This window comes from Pygocentrus nattereri, chromosome 6 (genome assembly GCF_015220715.1).
Source record: "Pygocentrus nattereri isolate fPygNat1 chromosome 6, fPygNat1.pri, whole genome shotgun sequence".
In the NCBI taxonomy this organism is placed as follows: domain Eukaryota; kingdom Metazoa; phylum Chordata; class Actinopteri; order Characiformes; family Serrasalmidae; genus Pygocentrus; species Pygocentrus nattereri.
Genome location: NC_051216.1, coordinates 48,019,830 through 48,040,964, shown reverse-complemented (window position 1 = coordinate 48,040,964; position 21,135 = coordinate 48,019,830). Strand labels below are relative to the sequence as shown.

The following is a 21,135-nucleotide window of genomic DNA, read 5'->3' as shown; positions in this document are numbered from 1 at the left end:
GGTTTACCTCCAATCATGACTTCCCTTAGGCTACCAAAACGTGCCTCCACACAGCGGTCAAGGTGCTTCTACCTGCACTGTGTTGCTCCTGAGTAGTCAGGCTAAACGGTAGCGCTTAGGCCTGTAGCCTGTTTCACACATGAGTCTTTCTCTGGAAACGTTTACAGATATTTTAGAAACAAAAAGTTTTTTTTTTTCAATAACTTCTTGAACCTCAATTTATCAATATTAGTTTTTAAATCAATCATATAGAATTCCAAGCAAGACAGAAGAGCTCTCCCTCACAGTCAGGTCTAAAGGCGGAGGCCACGTTCTGAGGTTTCTGAGGTCTGAAAAACTTTTCTGCTATTTTAACTACAATAATCTCTACATGACTACGAAGTATATAAATTAAACATCATAAAGAAAACAAATGTCAAATACAAATGATAAAGTATATAATAAAAGTTCCCCAGGAGTCGTGTCACTGGAGTTACTGCGTAACGACATGTCTCTTGAAATTAAAATCACACTGATGACACCACTTAATTTCCTTTTACCTATTTTATGAAGATCTATGAAGAAAAGCACATGGAAAACAAACGGATTAAATTCCATATTTTAGTGGATGTTCCCTGATTGACAGCGTGTGGTTTGATGTTCTGTAGCAGCCGTTCTGTGAAATGCATTGATCATTAAAAACGTCTCTACATTCACATCCTCTCCATGCAGGCTCTCCACTGGTGTCCCACAAGGCTCGGTGCTGGGTCCTCTTCTCTTTTCACTTTACACTCATTCTTTTGATGATGTAATATCTTCTCATGGCTTCTCTTATCATTGTTTCCTTCTCGCTTTCTGACACTCAGGTCTCCAGGCGTATCTCAGCATGTCTGTCTGACATCTCTTCATGGATGGCAGCTCAGCACCTGAAACTCAATCCTAGCCAGACTCATCCCTGCAACTACAGGTCCTCATCGTGATCTCACCGTCTCATTCGAGAACTCTCTGATTGTTCCGTCTGTAGAGGCAAGAAGTCTTGGTGTGACTCTGGATGGCCAGTTATCGTTCTCGACTCACATCGCGAACCTGACTCAGCCATGCAGGTTTCTCCTGTACAACATCCAGAGGATCCAACCCTTCCTCACTCAAAAGGCCTTCCAGGTGCTCGTTCAGTCTCTTGTCATCTCAAAGCTTGACTACTCACTTTTGTGGTCTGTGCGGCCTTCAAGCCTCTGTCTTCTAGCCCCTCTCTACCTGATGGCAATGCTCAAAACTCAAACTGTACCTTGGCCCCTTCGAGCTTCAAGTACAGCTCGGCTTGACCCGCCATCCTTCAAGACGTAAGGAAGACGAGCATCAAGACTTTTCTCTGTCCTGGAGTAAAGGTGGTGGAACAAACGCCCGCTGGTTGTCCAAACAGCAGCGTCTCTCCTGTCCTTCAAACACAGACTGATGTCTTTATACATCGCTTCAGTGCCTACTTTACCTTCAGTGGAAGTCAGTGGAAGTGATTTTGGGCTGTTTCTCTTGGTCCATTCTTCATGAAATGTATACACAATGTAAGGAACAACAGGCATATTCAAAATACGCCACAAACTGAAAAAACGACAAAACAAGGTTTTCTTCCGACAGCAGCGATATTCTTTTTCCATATAGGTTGCCAGGCCAGGACGTGAGACAACACGATCTAAACAGCAGACGTCTGCCGGTGTCTGTTTACAGCAGGAAGGTTTGGCATGAACTTTAAACAGCTGTATCCATCAGCGGTGACAGCAGAGCACAGAGCGTTACACGGTTGGGAACGAAATGAGACACAGAAATTTTTAATTTTTAATTAAATTGTCAGATAAATCAAACTATCTGTGCACCACGGACGTAATGGAGGAGAACACGAACATCTTTCTGCTGCTTACTGATGAACGTGAGCTGAGCTGTCAACCCATACACTTTACTTGCTGTTTCACTGTAGATTCAGAATTATACAGCTGTGGAATACCATATGGAATACTGGGAATATACTGGGAAACTGGGATGTCTGGTAAACTCCTGCCAGTAATTTGGTTTTGTTTTTCACTTTCTGACTTCCTGGCGTAAACAGTAATCTGATCAGACGGTGTAGGGGGAGTGTGGGGGGGTGGGGGGTGGGGGCTGTGATCATGCTGATTTGTGTGAAATTCCTCTGTGGGGCGTAGAAAAAAAACAAGTCTCTCTCTACACTTTCTGTCTCTACTGTCTCTCTCTACTGTCTCTCTCTACTGTCTCTCTCTGCACTTTCTGTCTCTACTGTCTCTCTCTACTGTCTCTCTCTGCACTTTCTGTCTCTACTGTCTCTCTCTACTGTCTCTCTCTGCACTTTCTGTCTCTACTGTCTCTCTCTACTGTCTCTCTCTGCACTTTCTGTCTCTACTGTCTCTCTCTACTGTCTCTCTCTGCACTTTCTGTCTCTACTGTCTCTCTCTACTGTCTCTCTCTACTGTCTCTCTCTGCACTTTCTCTCTCTACTGTCTCTCTCTACTGTCTCTCTCTACTGTCTCTCTGCACTTTCTGTCTCTACTGTCTCTCTCTACTGTCTCTCTCTGCACTTTCTCTCTCTACTGTCTCTCTCTATTGTCTCTCTCTGCACTTTCTCTCTCTACTGTCTCTCTCTACTGTCTCTCTCTCTACTGTCTCTCTCTGCACTTTCTCTCTCTACTGTCTCTCTCTACTGTCTCTCTCTGCACTTTCTCTCTCTACTGTCTCTCTCTACTGTCTCTCTCTGCACTTTCTGTCTCTACTGTCTCTCTCTACTGTCTCTCTCTGCACTTTCTGTCTCTACTGTCTCTCTCTACTGTCTCTCTCTGCACTTTCTGTCTCTACTGTCTCTCTCTACTGTCTCTCTCTGCACTTTCTGTCTCTACTGTCTCTCTCTACTGTCTCTCTCTACTGTCTCTCTCTGCACTTTCTCTCTCTACTGTCTCTCTCTACTGTCTCTCTCTACTGTCTCTCTGCACTTTCTGTCTCTACTGTCTCTCTCTACTGTCTCTCTCTGCACTTTCTCTCTCTACTGTCTCTCTCTATTGTCTCTCTCTGCACTTTCTCTCTCTACTGTCTCTCTCTACTGTCTCTCTCTCTACTGTCTCTCTCTGCACTTTCTCTCTCTACTGTCTCTCTCTACTGTCTCTCTCTGCACTTTCTCTCTCTACTGTCTCTCTGCACTGTCTCTCTCTACTGTCTCTCTCTACTGTCTCTCTCTACTCTCTCTCTCTACTGTCTCTCTCTACTGTCTCTCTCTGCACTTTCTGTCTCTACTGTCTCTCTCTACTGTCTCTCTCTGCACTTTCTCTCTCTACTGTCTCTCTCTACTGTCTCTCTCTACTCTCTCTCTCTACTGTCTCTCTCTACTCTCTCTCTCTACTGTCTCTCTCTACTGTCTCTCTCTACTCTCTCTCTCTACTGTCTCTCTCTACTGTCTCTCTCTACTGTCTCTCTCTACTCTCTCTCTCTACTGTCTCTCTCTACTGTCTCTCTCTACTCTCTCTCTCTACTGTCTCTCTCTACTGTCTCTCTCTACTCTCTCTCTCTACTGTCTCTCTCTACTGTCTCTCTCTCTCTCTCTCTCTACTGTCTCCCTCTGCACTTTCTGTCTCTACTGTCTCTCTCTACTCTCTCTCTCTCTGCACTTTCTCTCTCTACTGTCTCTCTCTACTGTCTCTCTCTACTCTCTCTCTCTCTGCACTTTCTCTCTCTACTGTCTCTCTCTGCACTTTCTCTCTCTACTATCTCTCTCTCTCTATTGTCTCTCTCTCTGCTCTTTCTCTTTGTTCTCTACTGTCTCTCTCTCTATTGTCTCTCTCTGCTCTTTCTGTGTACTGTCTCTCCCTCTGCTCTCTCTCCCTCTGCTCTTTCTCCCTCTGCTCTTTCTCTCTCTGCTCTTTCTCTCTCTACTGTCTCTCTCTCTCTATTGTCTCTCTCTCTGCTCTTTCTCTTTGTTCTCTACTGTCTCTCTCTCTATTGTCTCTCTCTCTGCTCTTTCTGTGTACTGTCTCTCCCCCTGCTCTCTCTCTCTCTCTCTCTCTCACTCACTCTCTCTCGCTCTCTCTACTGTCTCCATGCTGTATTTCTTTCTACTGTCTCAATAGTTGTATAGAACCATGTACAGCACATCGTCCTTCAATCTGAAGATCGATTCCTGGACGCAGCCCCTGCGTTTGTATGTGTATTTATCTCTTTAGCTGTCTAATACAGTAAAGGTGATGGTCTGATTCTGACCGATCTCCACGCGTCTCAGTGAGTTATTCAGTTTAAACCCTCTTTAGCTCTAGTGTGTGTCTGTTCTGCCAAATCACACAGAAGTGAAGCACTTCACCCCTAAACTCTCTCGAATTTCTGCAGATACAGCAACACGGAAAAAGTGTCACCTTGCAGTTTTTAATTCGACATATTGCAGCTTACAGTACGATCTGCTGTTTACAAAACACCGGCTGAACACCCGATAGGGGCGAATATTTCCATGAGATGTGGCACTTTTTCTCCTGATCAACTAGTTCAGAACACAGAACACAGAAAAGAGTCTCAGCTGGTCTGATTCACTTTACACTGGCTTCCAGTCAACGTCTGCACTGACTACAAGAACCTAAAAGGGAATTACACTGTTTCTAAATTTCTGAGTAAGATGCAAACAGAGTCGGTTCTGAGCGGTTTGGTGTGAAACTCTGTTCTAGATAAACTTACAGAGTCAGAACCGTTCCCAGTGGTAGTGATGGGAACCAGACGTCCCCCTCTAAAAGCTCCTACAGAAAGTTCCTACATGAACTGGTTCTGAATTCACTGCCTGATGACTGAGACACTGTTTTATGATAGTGTGTGTACCAGATACTATCAGGTGAGCACCCAATACTATCAAGTGAGCACCTGATACTATGTGATGAGAAAAAAAAAAAAAAAAAAAAAAAAAAAAAAAATATATATATATATATATATATATATATATATATATATATATATATACACACACACACTACATAGTATCTGGTGCTCACCTGATAGTATCGGGTGCTCACCACATACTTTTTGATGTTTACTTGATAGTACTGGATGCTCACCTGATCTGGTGCACAACGGATGTTTACCAAAAAAAATACACAATGTCCCTTCAGGGGCTCCGCAAGGGACACATGCAAGATGGCAAAATAGTCCCCAAAGAAAACTGATTATTCCAGATTTTCCACTGTTTTCCATCATCAACATTCCATATGAACTCAGAAGACTCGTGTAGGTTCTCTGGTGGTTCTGGATGGTAAATAAAGTGTCTATATCTGTGTTGTAGTCATGGCGACGCCTGGTTCCCATCACCACCACTGTAAAGACGTCTGAACCGTTTCACACCAAACCCTCTGAACCTCTGATTACACCTCAGTGTTGGGGATTTTGGTGGGATTCTCCATTTAAAGATCTTGGTGGCCGAGCTCCGGCTCAGCTGAGGGGTCTTACCTCAAACTGCGAGAGTCTCTTACAGTTCAGTCGCTCCTAAACTCTAGGACAGCACTCCAAAAAATACTAGGAATGCAAGCCTGATTAATTCAAATGAATATTGAAAGCATATTTGTTTAAATAAAAACATGCCTAAAAGTCCTGCGGCTCATTTTCTCCTGTTCGTGATTGTGCTATCATTTTCATTTAGAGCTTGTATATTTCCAGTGTTTACTTATTCTTGCATAAAGTGCTTTGAGATTTGGCAACTAAAATGAAAAGTGGTGTATATATTAAAATATGTTAATATCATGTGCCAGAACAATTCCAGGTTTCCAGATTAGAAGCATCTGTGCTGCTTACACACTGGATGACCTCTGCGATTGGTCAAGGCAAGTATTTCCAAATAAAATTAGGAACGCTTGAACAAACAGACGCACAATTCTGCAGTACCGTTAAATGTAGACTAGCCTGAAAGTCCTGAGTTTCAGCCTTTAGTGAGCAATAAATACCTTTATCCTTCTTTTCTTTTCCCAGATAATCCAACTTCTTCCTCAGTGACTTCTTCCTTTTCTGCCCATCTGAAAGAAAACAGTGTGTAAACCAAGACTAGCAGCTTGTTAAGACGTTTCCCTCATGAGAACGAGACCAAAGGCTGGACTAACAAGTTCCATATGTTGTGCAGATCATTTCATTAAGATATTAAAGGGCTCTTATCCTGTATTAATGTTTTATAACAGATTTATTTATTTAGCTGTAATTGATTTTTATAGAACTATTTTCCAGTCTCTCTTTGTTGCTTAGAATTACAAGAAAAAAAATCTGTTTTGACGGGTACATGTAAATGAGCTCTGTTCTGACTGGCTGCCCTGTATTGTGCCTTCTCTGGGCAGTTTAGGCCAAAACTCTCTTCTTCAGCATGAATGGGTGGGACTAAACAGCTGTAGGCTGAAAGGGTGGGGCTAAACAGCTGTAGGCTGAACGGGCGGGGCTAAACCGCTGTAGGCTGAACGGGTGGGGCTAAACGGCTGTAGGCTGAACGGGCGGGGCTAAACCGCTGTAGGCTGAACGGGCGTGGCTAAACAGCTGTAGGCTGAACGGGCGGGGCTAAACAGCTGTAGGCTGAACGGGCGGGGCTAAACCGCTGTAGGCTGAACGGGCGGGGCTAAACCGCTGTAGGCTGAATGGGCGGGGCTAAACAGCTGTAGGCTGAACGGGCGGGGCTAAACCGCTGTAGGCTGAACGGGCAGGGCTAAACCGCTGTAGGCTGAATGGGCGGGGCTAAACTGATGCAGATTTTCCACAGTACAGTTCCCCTTTTATCAGTAATCCAGCAGAATCTGAAGTTTCCGTAGTGGGAATGCTGGCTGCTGCGTGTGGCTCCTGCTCAGAAGCGCTGTTGCTGAAAGAGCATGATGTTATGCTGGAAGCGTGTACAGACACATATTGCCTGCACTCTGTACTTGCGCTGCAGAACACGGTGCCAAACCTGTTCCTGCTCTTTCTGTGCGGTTTGAAGAGGATTAACGTGGCTGTTTATCATGAAACTTTGACGCAACTTTAGTTGCTCGAAACTCACATGAAACTAAATTTCACTTGAGTTGCATAACACAAAGTTTCCTGCAACTCACCTGAAACTCACCCACAACAGCTGCAAACATCTCAACCTTTTAAAGTTTCATTAGAATGCCGATAATGTATCACGTAATCATTATCGCGGGTCAAAACATATATTTGTTAAATATATAGAAACGTATTTGTTTATAATAAAGACTACATTAACGATGGACGTCTGCAGTCAGACTCTCACACCCAATGTACTTCACAGCTGATAAACTCATTTCTAAAGGAATCAGACAGTGAAGAGCATCAGACAGGATTCTGGAGATGTTCCTCCACGTTCAGATGGAGCTGATAAACTCATTTCTAAAGGAATCAGACAGTGAAGAGCGTCAGACAGGATTCTGGAGATGTTCCTCCACTTTCAGATGGAGCTGATAAACTCATTTCTAAAGGAATCAGACAGTGAAGAGCATCAGACAGGATTCTGGAGATGTTCCTCCACGTTCAGATGGAGCTGATAAACTCATTTCTAAAGGAATCAGACAGTGAAGAGCATCAGACAGGATTCTGGAGATGTTCCTCCACGTTCAGATGGAGCTGATAAACTCATTTCTAAAGGAATCAGACAGTGAAGAGCGTCAGACAGGATTCTGGAGATGTTCCTCCACGTTCAGATGGAGCTGATAAACTCATTTCTAAAGGAATCAGACAGTGAAGAGCGTCAGACAGGATTGTGGAGATTTACTATCGGTGGTCTCATTATTACTTTGAGACACATTATAGTGTTGGGAATGTATTTCAGCATGGACTGCAATGAGTTTCACATGTAGTTCGAATATATAAGAAGTTTAACACTTCTTGTGATGTCATAAAAACCCAACACATTTACAACCAATGAATTCCAGTGAAGTTGGGACGTTGTGTAAAACATAAATAAAAACAGAATACGCTGATCTGCAAATCCTTTTCAGCCCATATTCAGTTGAACACACTACAAAGACGAGATATTTAATGTTCAAACGGATAAACTTCGTTGTTTTTTGCAAATATTCACTCATTTTGAATTTGATGCCTGCAACATGTTCCAAAGAAGTTGGGACAGGGGCAACAAAAGACTGGGAAAGTTGCAGAATGCTGTAAAAACACCTGTTTGGAACATTCCACAGGTGAACAGGTTAACTGGAAACAGGTGAGGGTCATGATTGGGTATAAAGGGAGCGTCCCTGAAAGGCTCAGTCGTTCACAAGCAAGTCAGTCGTTCACATCCGCCTAGTCAGCCTACAGCCAATCTGAGCAGAGCTAATTTACATGCATCAGTCCTAAATGCACGGCAACAAAGCAGCCTGTTTAACTGGAAGGGATGAAGAGAGGTTGGAAAACGATCATGATTATTATGATTATGGCCGTTTTTGGGACATGAAACAATCAGCGACACGTGAGAGAAATGTGTGATATGGGCCCTTTAATGATTAATGATTAATAATTACCTTTCGGGATGGTGATGTGGCAGCTCAGGTTGTAGTCCTGCAGCAGGCGGATAAAGGCCACTTCCTGCAGACGGACTCTCTCCAGCTCCGACAGGCTCTGCAGAGGAACAGCCTTCAGCTGAAAACAGCGGCCGCAGACGCTCCTCCACGCAAAATCACCCTAACACACACACACACACACACACACACATACACACACAGAAAATGATCACACAATCAAACTTCAAATGTTTGGGGACACCAACTAGCATACATGCACACACACTAATATATGGTAAATATAGTCCTGAAGTGAAAATACACTGTATTGCCAAAAGTATTCAGTCATCTGGCTTCACACGCATATGAACTTGAGTGAGATCCCATTCTTAATCCATAGGGTTTAATATGATGTCGGCCCACCCTTTGCAGCTATAACAGCTTCAACTCTTCTGGGAAGGCTTTCCACAAGGGTTAGGAGTGTTTATGGGAATTTTTGACCGTTCTTCCAGAAGTTCTTTCAGGACTAGGCACAGGCCAGTCAAGTTCTTCCACACCAAACTGTTCCCACAAAGTTGGGAGCATGAAATTGTCCAAAATCTCTTGGTGCTGAAGCTTTAAGAGTTCCTTTCACTGGAACTAAGGGGCCGAGCCCAACTCCTGAAAAACACCCCCACACCATGATCCCCCCTCCACCAAACTTTACACTCGGCACAATGCAGTCAGACAAGTACCATCTCCTGGCAACCACCAAACCCAGACGGAGAAGTGTGATTGGTCACTCCAGAGAACACGTCTCCACTGCTCTAGAGTCCAGTGGCGGCGCTTTACACCACTGCATTCCACGCTTTGCATTGCGCTTGGTGATGTAAGGCTTGGATGCAGCTGCTCGGCCATGGAAACCCATTCCATGAAGCTCTCTACGCTGTTCTTGAGCTGATCTGAAGGCCACATGAAGTTTGAAACATTGAGTCGTGAGTGGCAACATAGGACCCTGGGAATACTGGGATGACCCCCTGTGCCCCCACCTGCACTACCTACGTTAGCTACACACTAAAAGAGTGATTTAAGTTAAACAATTTTATGCATAATTATGTAACTACAGCACCTTTTCTGAAATAATATATTTGCACCAGCAAACATTTTCCTACTATTAAAGGGAATTTCTTCACCAACACTTTGTCGATGTCTCCCTCGCTAGTTAGTTAACCGCCACCCAAGCTGCAGCTAAATGTCACTCAGCCATTTCACTGGGTTAGGAACACAGAAGCATTGCGGTTCTCGTTCTCCTGGTAGCTGACCACACTGTCCAGTCCTGACTGACCTGTTACTTAACTTAAAATAATAAGCTAAACTCTTCTAATTAAAACCCAAATCAGTAGACAGCACCGCCAGGTTACTTCATGTTATAATCAAGGAGAACCTTCCAGAAGGTGAGCTGCTTCCTGATCCAGAGTGCAGCTCTGCGCCGGATTAGGTTCTCTTTGATCTGCTGTTAGAGTGGAACCTGACGTTTCACACAGGCTCACACACACTCATTATGGGGCTTTAGCGGGGCTAGCCAGTCGCTGTCTGCTGGCCCGGAGCTAACGGCACTAATCAAGTGACCTCAGGTATTTAGTGGTCCGCTGGACTGTAAAGTGTCTTTTATGTGTTTTCATAATTTTCACCGTCTATAGGGCAGAAAAGGAAGTTGAAATAATGACCCCGGTTAAGCTGTTAACGGCTAATGTTTACACAACACTAGAGAAGATGCCCCTATTGTGGCTTTTAAAGAGGTTAGATTGGCTTACTGACTACATCACTTCATCATGACCTAGCAGTCCAGAAGACATCACCCAAATAATATCTGATCGACAGTGGTCTTGTGGTCAGAAACTGACCAATGAAAAGGGGGTTAGAGGGGGGCTGATAAAATGCACATCAACAGATCTACAGTCTGTAACTGTACATCTATACAGTGGAGCTAATAAGGTGTTTCTAAGTGGCCAGTAAGCACAAACATAAGGTAGGTGTTTCTAATAAAGTGGCCAGTGAGTGGAAGCACAAGGTGGGTGTTTCTAATAAAGTGGCCAGTGAGCAGAAGCACAAGGTAGGTGTTTCTAATAAAGTGGCCAGTGAGCAGAAGCACAAGGTAGGCGTTTCTAATAAAGTGGCCAGTGAGTGGAAGCACATAGTAGTTGTTTCTAGCAGCCCAAGAATCTGAACAGTGTGACCACAGATCCCCAAAACATCAGCAGGTGCGAAACGTGAACAGTGAACAGCCAAAGAAGTCTGATATTTTAAAAGACATTAGCAATGCAGCAAAGATGCTGACTGTATCGGCGCGGAGCGAGGAGGCGGATGCACGTGCAGAGATAAGCGACTTTTATTATTGGCAAATCCAGGGTCATGGTCAAGACGGTCCAGGTTCAAATAGCCAACACGGACAGAATGATAGTCAGACATGACGAACAGAAACACGGAATCCAAACAATGCCAAAACGTCAAACTGCACACAGTACACACAAACAGCACATCAAACATCAAACAGGACGAAGACCAGCGAAAACTAAGGGCAAACACGGGGCTCATACAACACAGGGATAACGAGGGACAGGCGGAAAACAGGTGGCGACAATCAGGGGCGGAGTCACAAAACAAGGGGCCGGACTAGGAAACCAAAACAAAGAAAACACGTGGACTAGACCAAAACAAAACACGAACACATGGACAGGACCGGGAGGACCAATCGTGACACTGACACAGCACTTTATGATTTATTTACTGCTGAAGGTAAAAGACTTTAGCAAAACAGCAGGAAATTGATGTAACATCGCTGCGTTATTCAGCGCAATCCCACCGGCTACAGAACCTGGTCCTGGCTGAAGCGCTTCTGTTCACTGGGCAGATGAAAACTGTCCAGAAAGCACTGGATTGCAGTCGTTAAGGCCCAGTAGACAATTCTGCACTAATACTGAGGCATGTCACAGCAGCAGCACTTGGCCAGAAGCCATTAGTCTCAGGACACTCCCAAAACACGTCACAGCGTCTGAAGAGTATTTCGCTACTGTCAGAGCAAAACCTCGGACCTCCAGAATGGAAACTTTACAGGAAAAGGAAAAAACACACCTCACTTCTAATGTAAGTCAATGGAACCAGACGTCTTTCCAAGCCATTTTGGGGCTGTTTCTTTTGGTCCATTCACCATGAAATTTACACACAAAGCAACAGGAAAGAAATCCTCTATATACACTGACGTGGTGGTGGTGTGTTAGTGTGTGTTGTGCTGGTGCGAGTGGATCAGACACAGCAATGCTGCTGGAGTTTTAAACATCAGTGTCGCTGCTGGACTGAGAATAGTCCACCAACCACAAATATCCAGCTGACAGCGTCCTGTGACCTGAAGGACTAGAGGATGACCAGCACAAACTGTGCAGCAGCAGATGAGCTGTCCTCTCTGACTTTACATCTACAAGGTCCACCGACAAGGTAGGAGTGTCTAATAGAGTGGACAGTGAGTGGACACAGTGTTTAAAAACTCCAGCAGCACTGCTGTGTCTGATCCACTCGTACCAGCACAACACTAACACACCACCACCATGTCAGTGTTACTGCAGTGCTGAGAATGATCCACCACCCAAACAGTACCTGCTCTGTGAGGGTCCATGGGGGTCCTGACCACTGAAGAACAGGGTAACAGAGTATCAGAGAAACAGATGGACTACAGTCTGTAACTGTAGAACTACAGAGTGCAGCTATACGGTCAGTGGAGTCCAGCCTGAAGAACCAGCAGTGACAGTTCGCTCTCCCCCGCACCTCAAAATAGCAAAAAGCTAAGAACTCGGGCGAGTCTGGGCAGAAAGCAAACATCTCCCAACATCACTGCAATAAATTACTTTAAACAACAACAAACACGGAAACTCAGCCACACCAGCTTCTGGTTTGTTTCTACCCGATGGAGCATAAAACACCACTAATAACAGTAGCGCTGTTTTCCTGCCCTCAGACTGCACTGATGCAAAAGCATGAAGGGCGGATTGAACCACTGATGACCATCAGGCCAAAATAAGGCAAGGCAAAAATGAGATTATGAAATATTCTAAACTGGAGCATTGGGGGCAGTTGTGGGGCAGTTGTGTGCTGGAGGTTAGGGAACTGGCCCTGAGACCGGAAGGTCGCCGGTTCGATCCCCAGAGCCGACAGTCCATGACTGAGGTGTCCTTGAGCAAGACACCTAACCCCCAACTGCTCCCCGGGCGCCGTGGATAAGGCTGCCCACCGCTCCGGGCAAGTGTGCTCACTGCCCCCTAGTGTGTGTGTTCTCTAGTGTGTGTGTGTGGTGTTTCACTTCATGGATGGGTTAAATGCGGAGGTGGAATTTCCCGTTTGTGGGATCAAAAAAGTATCACTTAACTTATAACAGGGTACATTGTTGTGCTTTGTCGCTAGATATCACTGAGCGCGTATCACTGAGCCTGTATCACTGAGCCCGTATCACTGAGCCCGTATCACTGAGCCCGTATCACTCAGCTTTTGCCTTTGTCCTTGTACATGCTACCTCCAGGCGATGTCATTAGGAAACATAATAGAAATTTGAGTATTAAAGCTCAAAATGACCAAAAAGCTGCACTTATCAATCATAATTGCGTAAATAGCCGGCTCTATATTGTTTCTAACCAGAAACGCTGAGAATCTCAGATCTACTCTGCTGCACATCCAATAAAACAGCATTTATAAATATTTATAAATATATTTTTTATATGCCAACATCACAATATTAAATAATATATTTATCCAACATTTACAGGAATCAGCTAATGCATCTAACTGTGCTGAATAAATCAGTTAAACGAAAGTAGCTAATGCTAGACGACTCAGCAAACCGATAAAAGCTAACACTACTTAACTTAACTAATGCTACTTAAGTCTGCTAACAGACGAATGTGATTTAACTCTGCTAACTGAAAACAGCCACCACTAACCATCTCTGCTAACTGTCCTGCTAGTTTGTGCTGTCGTGAGTGAACAGCTAGACTCCCTCCCCAGCTAGAGAACTTACACTGATCCCAGCCTCTCGCGCTAATACTGGCCTGAGGATCAGAAGTTTCCAATATAGAAAAACCATTTGATAATAATTATCATTCATCACTGCCGTCATTAATCACCCAGAACTTGTTGCTGTCCTTCAAGGATCCCTCATGTTTTCAATGCTAGCGAAGCCAACAGACCCCTATGAGCACAAGCTACTGTTTTGATTTCACTCATAACAAAAACTACCGTTCATTTACATCACAACGGCACGTTATCGCATCACATCTCATCACATGGACTATCTGTGCCTATTAGATAAGGGGCTAACTTACATTTGGCAGAGGCTCTTATCCAGAGCGACTTACAGTTTGATCATTTTACTCAGCTAGGTGAAGGCAGTGCTGGGAGTCTTGCCCAAGGACTCTTATTGGTATAGTGTAGGGTGGTTACCCAGGTGGGGCATTGAACCCCAGTCTCCAGCAAAGAAGGCAGAGGTGTTACACACTACACTAACCAACCACTTAGACAGCAAACGTGGCGTGGCTGAATCACTGCATTTGAGACGAACTGAAAACTGTCCATTTTAAATCTTCAAAGAAAAAAAACGGTGGTTGAACTTCTTTCCACCTCCAGACTGTTTATGTCTATGACGTTCGTTGTGTTTAGCATCTTCATCGTCCACAGCGAGGGCTACCTGAGGTCATTCCTCAGGGTTAGATGCCACAACACCTCAGAACAAGTTCCTAACTATAGCTTTCCTGACAGTGCAGCACGAAGAAAGCCATGAGCAACTGTGTACCTTCGACTTCACGTTCCTCCCGGCGTTCGGCCACAGAGGCCGATCTACAAGGTCAGACCACACGACGTCACTCATACAGTAAAAATAAAGGCACCAAAAAGGGATTTTTGCCCAATTGGATGAAAGAACCTCATTTGGTTCTTTAAAAACCTCTGAATGGAAGATTTTCTGGAGAATCTTTGTTTGAGATGTATAAGATGTATGAGGGTGAAGAACAGTACCATAATCTAAAGGTTCTAGGAAAATAAAAGTGCTGCTTTTGGCTTGCTAAGAACAGATGGTTCATCGGAGAACTTTGTTAAAGTTTAAAGAACCTCCCCCTAGTGGAAAGCTTCCCTAAAAATACCTTCAATGGTTGGTTCTTTGGAGAACCATTTTTATAAATGAGATGTGAAGCACCTTTTTGAAATGTAACGAACCTCCACATGCTATAAAGGTTCTAGGAGTAACCAAAATTGGTTCTTTGCACAGTGCCATAACATAAGCACCTTTGGTTCTTATAAAAGTTATAGAAAGAACCCAAAGCAGTTCATAAAAGGACTGCTTTTGGCTCCCTAAATACGGATGGTTCTTTGGAGAACCATTTTTGTCAATGAGACGTGAGAAGAATCTTTCTGGAGTTTTAAGAACTTCCTCATAACGTAAAGGTTCTAGGAAGAGCCCTGAAATTGGTACAGGACCTTCACGTTGAAAGGTTCTTCACAAATCTTTTTCCAAATGTGGTTCTTCAGTGGTTCTTCCTTGGAATCAACTGTAGCACCTTTCTTTTAAGAGGGTACAAAGCCGATGGGTGTTGGGTGAAGATGACGAAATGCGCTGGTGTTTTTATCTTCACACGTTCTCTTGCTGTATGTTAGAACGGTAAATCACGCTCGTCCTTTATCGCTGTGGATGGAAAAGGTCTGGAGACGTGGACGTCAGTTTGGGCTGGTGCTGTAGGACCTTAAAATAGCCCTCCTGCTCTCCAGGCCAAAGATCCTGATTAACACAAAGAAACAGGAAGCGCCTCGTTCTGGGCGTGAGCAGAAAATTTCCACCTCCATCATAAATCACCACTTCAGGAGTGGACAAGCGTCCAGAAAGTGTCCATTAGAACCTCATACCATCTGGGAGAAACCTCTGGCTTCATTTACATTGCCCTGAGTCTGGTGGACTGCTGCCAACAGGGTCGCCACTGAACCTGCGGTGGATCCTGCTTGGGGGTCCGATCACATGACCTTTTGCACAATTAATTAACGCAAGTTAAAGAAGCAAGTAACAGAAAACCAGGTCCAACTTTATATTAAGTGTCTCTAATAACTGTAGTTACACATCAATAGCCTATTTATATATTTATATATTTATTATAACGACACTGTAACTACTGATGATGTAATGTGTGTTACAGATGGATTACAGCAGCACAGCTTGTGTAATTACACATGTATATTAGCCTCTTGTAATTACAAAAGCATATCCTTTTGATCTTTTTAAGTTTTTTTATATATTACATTTATTTTACATTATTACTGTAGTATAACTGTGTTATAACAAGGTAACTAATCATGTCATATAATGCTAATTAACACTCTGTAATTGCACTGTACCTATATAACAACTCAAGTTGATACACGTGTAATTACACAAGATGTACTGCTGTAATGCGTCTGTAACAGTGACTAAAACATTAGCAGTTCCACTGTTGTTGCATATGTTGTTCACATATAACTGCAAACTCGACCAAATGAAGGATTTAAAGATTCTTCATCTTCTAGATGAGCCATGTTTATTTTTTAGCTAAAGTGACGTTTCAAAACATACGCTGATGAATTCTGAACCAGTTACTGACCCAGTCTGATTTACTGCAGTTATCAGATTATGAAGTGTAAACACACTGAACCAGTTACTGACACAATCTGATTATCTGCAGTTATCAGATTATTAAGTGTAAACACACTGAACCAGTATCTGACACAATCTGATTTTCTGCAGTTATCAGATTATTAAGTGTAAACACACTGAACCAGTTACTGACACAATCTGATTTACTGCAGTTATCAGATTATGAAGTGTAAACACACTGAACCAGTTACTGACACAATCTGATTTTCTGCAGTTATCAGATTATTAAGTGTAAACACACTGAACCAGTTACTGACACAATCTGATTTACTGCAGTTATCAGATTATGAAGTGTAAACATGCTGAACCAGTTACTGACACAATCTGATTTTCTGTAGTTATCAGATTATTAAGTATAAACACACTGAACCAGTTACTGACACAATCTGATTTACTGCAGTTATCAGATTATTAAGTGTAAACACACTGAACCAGTTACTGACACAATCTGATTTTCTGCAGTTATCAGATTATTAAGTGTAAACACGCTGAGCCAGTTACTGACACAATCTGATTTACTGCAGTTATCAGATTATTAAGCGTAAACACACTGAACCAGTTACTGACACAATCTGATTTTCTGCAGTTATCAGATTATGAAGTGTAAACATGCTGAACCAGTTACTGACACAATCTGATTTTCTGTAGTTATCAGATTATTAAGTATAAACACACTGAACCAGTTACTGACACAATCTGATTTTCTGCAGTTATCAGATTATTAAGTGTAAACACGCTGAACCAGTTACTGACACAATCTGATTTTCTGCAGTTATCAGATTATTAAGTGTAAACACGCTGAACCAGTTACTGACACAATCTGATTTACTGCAGTTATCAGATTATTAAGTGTAAACATGCTGAACCAGTTACTGACACAATATGATTTTCTGCAGTTATCAGATTATTAAGTGTAAACACACTGAACCAGTTACTGACACAATCTGATTTTCTGCAGTTATCAGATTATTAAGTGTAAACATGCTGAACCAGTTACTGACACAATCTGATTTTCTGCAGTTATCAGATTATTCAGTGTAAACACACTGAACCAGTTACTGACACAATCTGATTTTCTGCAGTTATCAGATTATTAAGTGTAAACACACTGAACCAGTTACTGAAACAATCTGATTTTCTGCAGTTATCAGATTATTAAGTGTAAACACGCTGAACCAGTTACTGACCCAATCTGATTTTCTGTAGTTATCAGATTATTAAGTGTAAACACACTGAACCAGTTACTGACACAATCTGATTTACTGTAGTTATCAGATTATTAAGTGTAAACACACTGAACCAGTTACTGACACAGTCTGATTTTCTTTGATTAAGTTTCATTTCCCTCCAATATAATACATTCAGCAAGTAAACATCAACTGTGCATTAAAATGTGTAGAGGTTCTCTGTAGTGGATTTATTAATTCTTATTTACTTAGAAACTCGACAAAACATGGAATTTGACCAGGGGTGCCCAAACTTTTGCATGACTGGACTTAGAAATGGCTCTGACAGCCAACCTTTTCAACTTTCATTTCTTTTTTTTGGTCCAAATGGTCGACTCAGCAAGTGGTATTTTTGATGGTTCCTCAAATACAGTGAACTTCTTGTTGAGGATAACGTTGTCCTTCAAAGTTTTCTGGAAACAACCCTGCAGAACCTGTAAACGGAGTGTTGGAGTTGTTTCTGTCCGAATTCCGGCCATAACAGCAATTCTGGGAGGTGATGCCACTGAAGCAAAACCTACTGTCCGGTCTGCACAGTTCCGGCACTAAATAAACCTCCCACTGTTTTACTTTGGCCAGTATTTTGATTCAACATGTTTCACCTCCACCTCCTCCTGATCCATCACTACATACATGAAGAGAAGAATCTGTCGTCTTTTTCAGGAAAAGACAATAAACTGAGTTTGACCACGGTCTACAGTTCCACTGGACTAATAGCCTAACAGCACAAAACCAGTTTGGCTGATCTCTGTTAGCTAGTACATCCTTTACAAAATAACGAATAGCAGCCAATTGAACAATAATAACAACAGTGAGTAGCTAATTTAAAGAGAGAAGTAAGTCATTTAAATAGTAACTTACAATAGTTCGTTAAAAAAGTCATATATATAACAACTAATTCAAATAGTAACCCACAGCAGCTAATTTAAATAATAACATATTGTATCTTATTTAAATAGTAACTTTGTGTGGCTAATTTAAATATAAACATACAGTATCTAATTTAAATATTAACTTACACTAGCTAATTTAATTGTAACTTGTAAATGGCTCATTCAAATAGTTTAAATACCAACATATAAAAGTTTCTTCAAATTTTAACAACTTGTACTTTATTTAAAAAAACATGTAATAGTTGATTTTAAGAGTAACATAATTTAAGAGTAAAGCTAATTTAAGTAGAACGATAAAGTAACCAGTTTCAATGCCAACATACACATATTTCTTTTAATTTTAACAACTTGTGGTTTCTTTAAAACGCAATGCATAGTTTATTTTATTAGTAACATGTAGTAGCTAATTTATATTGTAAGTTACAGTAGCTAATATAAACACTAACATGTAGTAACTGATTTAAATAGAAACAATCAATTCTTTAAAATAGTAATTCACGGTAGCTAATTAAAAAACTGTTATATGGTTCCTAATTTAAGTAGTAGCTTACAGTAGTTAATTGAAACACTAACATATAGTAGCTAATTTCAATAGTTTACTTAAATGGTAACTTATAGTATTATTTAATACTAATTAAATAGTAACTTACAATAGCTAATATAAATATCGACATATAGTCGTTTCTTTCAATAGTAATAGCACCTACACGTAGTAACAAACAGCAGTAACAAACAAATAGTAGATCATTTGAATAGTAACAGTAGTTTCTGTAAATGTTTATGTAACATTTAGCAGCTGAATTAAATATGGACATGTAGTAGTTTCTGTGAATGGTGACTGATAGTAGGCAACATAAATATTAGCTCATTTAAAAAGTAGTTTCTTTAAATGGTAAAATACAGTAGATTAATGTAAAGTAGCTCATTTGAATGTCAAAATATAGTAACTAATTTAATTGGTAAAATTGTGGTTTCTATAAACAGTAATATATGGTTTCTAATATAAACAACAACATATAGTAGCATCTTTAAATTACATACAGTGTAATATCTCATTTAAAAGCAGCTTAGTACATTATTTATATGGTAACATATTGCTGCTGTCGGAAGAATACCTCGTATCTCCATTTTTGTCGTCTGGTTCCATTGACTTACATTAAAAGTAAAGCTTGTATTTTCCTTCTCCTGTTACTATTTTGGAGATACGAGGTTTTCTTCCCACAACAGCAGTATAGCAATTTCTTCATATTGTAATGTATAGTAAGAGAACCCATTGAGCTACAGATTCCTATTATGTTATATATTGTTGGAAATATCACAGATTTATATTATAATTAATACATTAAATGAACCAGGACATCACCAGGCAATCATGGCAGAGCCTCAGTGAGTGTTGTCTGTCTGTTTTGCTGCAGTAGCTTCATAATCAGTAGTGAAACCTGATCACTCCTGGTACTGAACAGCAGAACATACGGAATAAAGCCTAAATCATTTCCTCTAAAGCGGTAAAATATCTATAATCTGAATATTGTGACTTACACACTGTGCTTTTTCTCCCATTGTGCAAGATGGCAGGCCTCTCCAAATCATCTGCGCCTCCACCTCTTGGAAAACAAGCCCCTCTTCCTGAAGTCTGACGGTGGGGAGGAGGCCTGTGGAGCTCTGTGGCGGAGCTGGACCTGTCTGAGCGTTGGCTCCGGGGGGAAGAGGCCGAGGGCGGAGGAGGAGGAGGAGGAGGAGTGATGAACGAGTCTGCACTTGCAGTGTGTGTGTGCTTCTACACTTCACGCTGAACTGACTGTGAGATTGTGCCTGAACTTTTACTACAAGATTTACTGCAGCCACCCCAGAAAAACACGTCTGCTCCTCAAAACACATCAAACAGCCCATCGCGTTGATAAATTACTCTTCTATTTAGCTTTTCAGTCAAAAAGCAGTCGGGCGGAAACACTCATTACATGGGCGGGGCTAAATTGCTGTTAGATGAATAGTAAGATATGTAAATACCTTTTACAATATGTTTTGTGCGACATTAAAAATTTCAATAAAGGCTGTTTTTATGGCTTAGTTTTCCTTAATGAACCATGTGGACCGGAAAGTAAACGGTTTATAATCTTTAAGGGCGTATGGGTGGGATTTAGGGATGTAATCTGTGCTGTGTTGGGCTTGTGGGTGGTATTTGGGTTTATGGGTGGGATTTAGGGATATAATCTGTGCTGTGTTGGGCTTGTGTGTGGTATTTGGGCGTATGGGTGGGATTTAGGGATGTAATCTGTGCTGTGTTTGGGCTTGTGGGTGGTATTTGGGCATATGGGTGGGATTTAGGGATGTAATCTGTGCTGTTTTTGGGCCTGTGGGTGGTATTTGGGCGTATGGGTGGGATTTAGGGATGCAATCTGTGCTGTGTTGGGCTTGTGGGTGGTATTTGGGCATATGGGTGGGATTTAGGGATGTAATCTGTGCAGTGTTTGGGCTTGTGGGTGGTATTTGGGTGTATGGGTGGGATTTAGGGATGTAATCTGTGCTGTGTTGGGCTTGTGGGTGGTATTTGGGTTTATGGGTGGGATTTAGGGATGTAATCTGTGCTGTGTTGGCCTTGTGTGTGGTATTTGGGCGTATGGGTGGGATTTAGGGATGCAATCTGTGCTGTGTTTGGGCTTGTGGGTGGTATTTGGGTGTATGGGTGGGATTTAGGGATGTAATCTGTGCTGTGTTGGGCTTGTGGGTGGTATTTGGGTTTATGGGTGGGATTTAGGGATGTAATCTGTGCTGTGTTGGCCTTGTGTGTGGTATTTGGGCGTATGGGTGGGATTTAGGGATGCAATCTGTGCTGTGTTGGGCTTGTGGGTGGTATTTGGGCATATGGG

General features: G+C 42.1%; 1 protein-coding gene across 3 annotated transcripts in view; it reads right to left on the bottom strand.

The window, feature by feature from the left end:
• The window catches only part of LOC108440494 (rho GTPase-activating protein 6-like), a 67,222-nt gene that overhangs the window by 17,027 nt on the left and 29,060 nt on the right, over nucleotides 1-21,135 (bottom strand). For 2 of the 3 annotated variants that reach the window (XM_037539117.1, XM_037539118.1), the window contains exons 2-3: nucleotides 8,478-8,637; nucleotides 5,940-6,008 (exon numbers count right to left, since the gene is read on the bottom strand). In XM_037539117.1, coding sequence (XP_037395014.1) covers nucleotides 5,940-6,008; nucleotides 8,478-8,637 — 229 coding nt within the window. Of the gene's footprint in view, nucleotides 1-5,939; nucleotides 6,009-8,477; nucleotides 8,638-19,807; nucleotides 19,943-21,135 lie in introns of those variants that run through there. The other variant, XM_017719377.2, reaches the window with a different exon arrangement.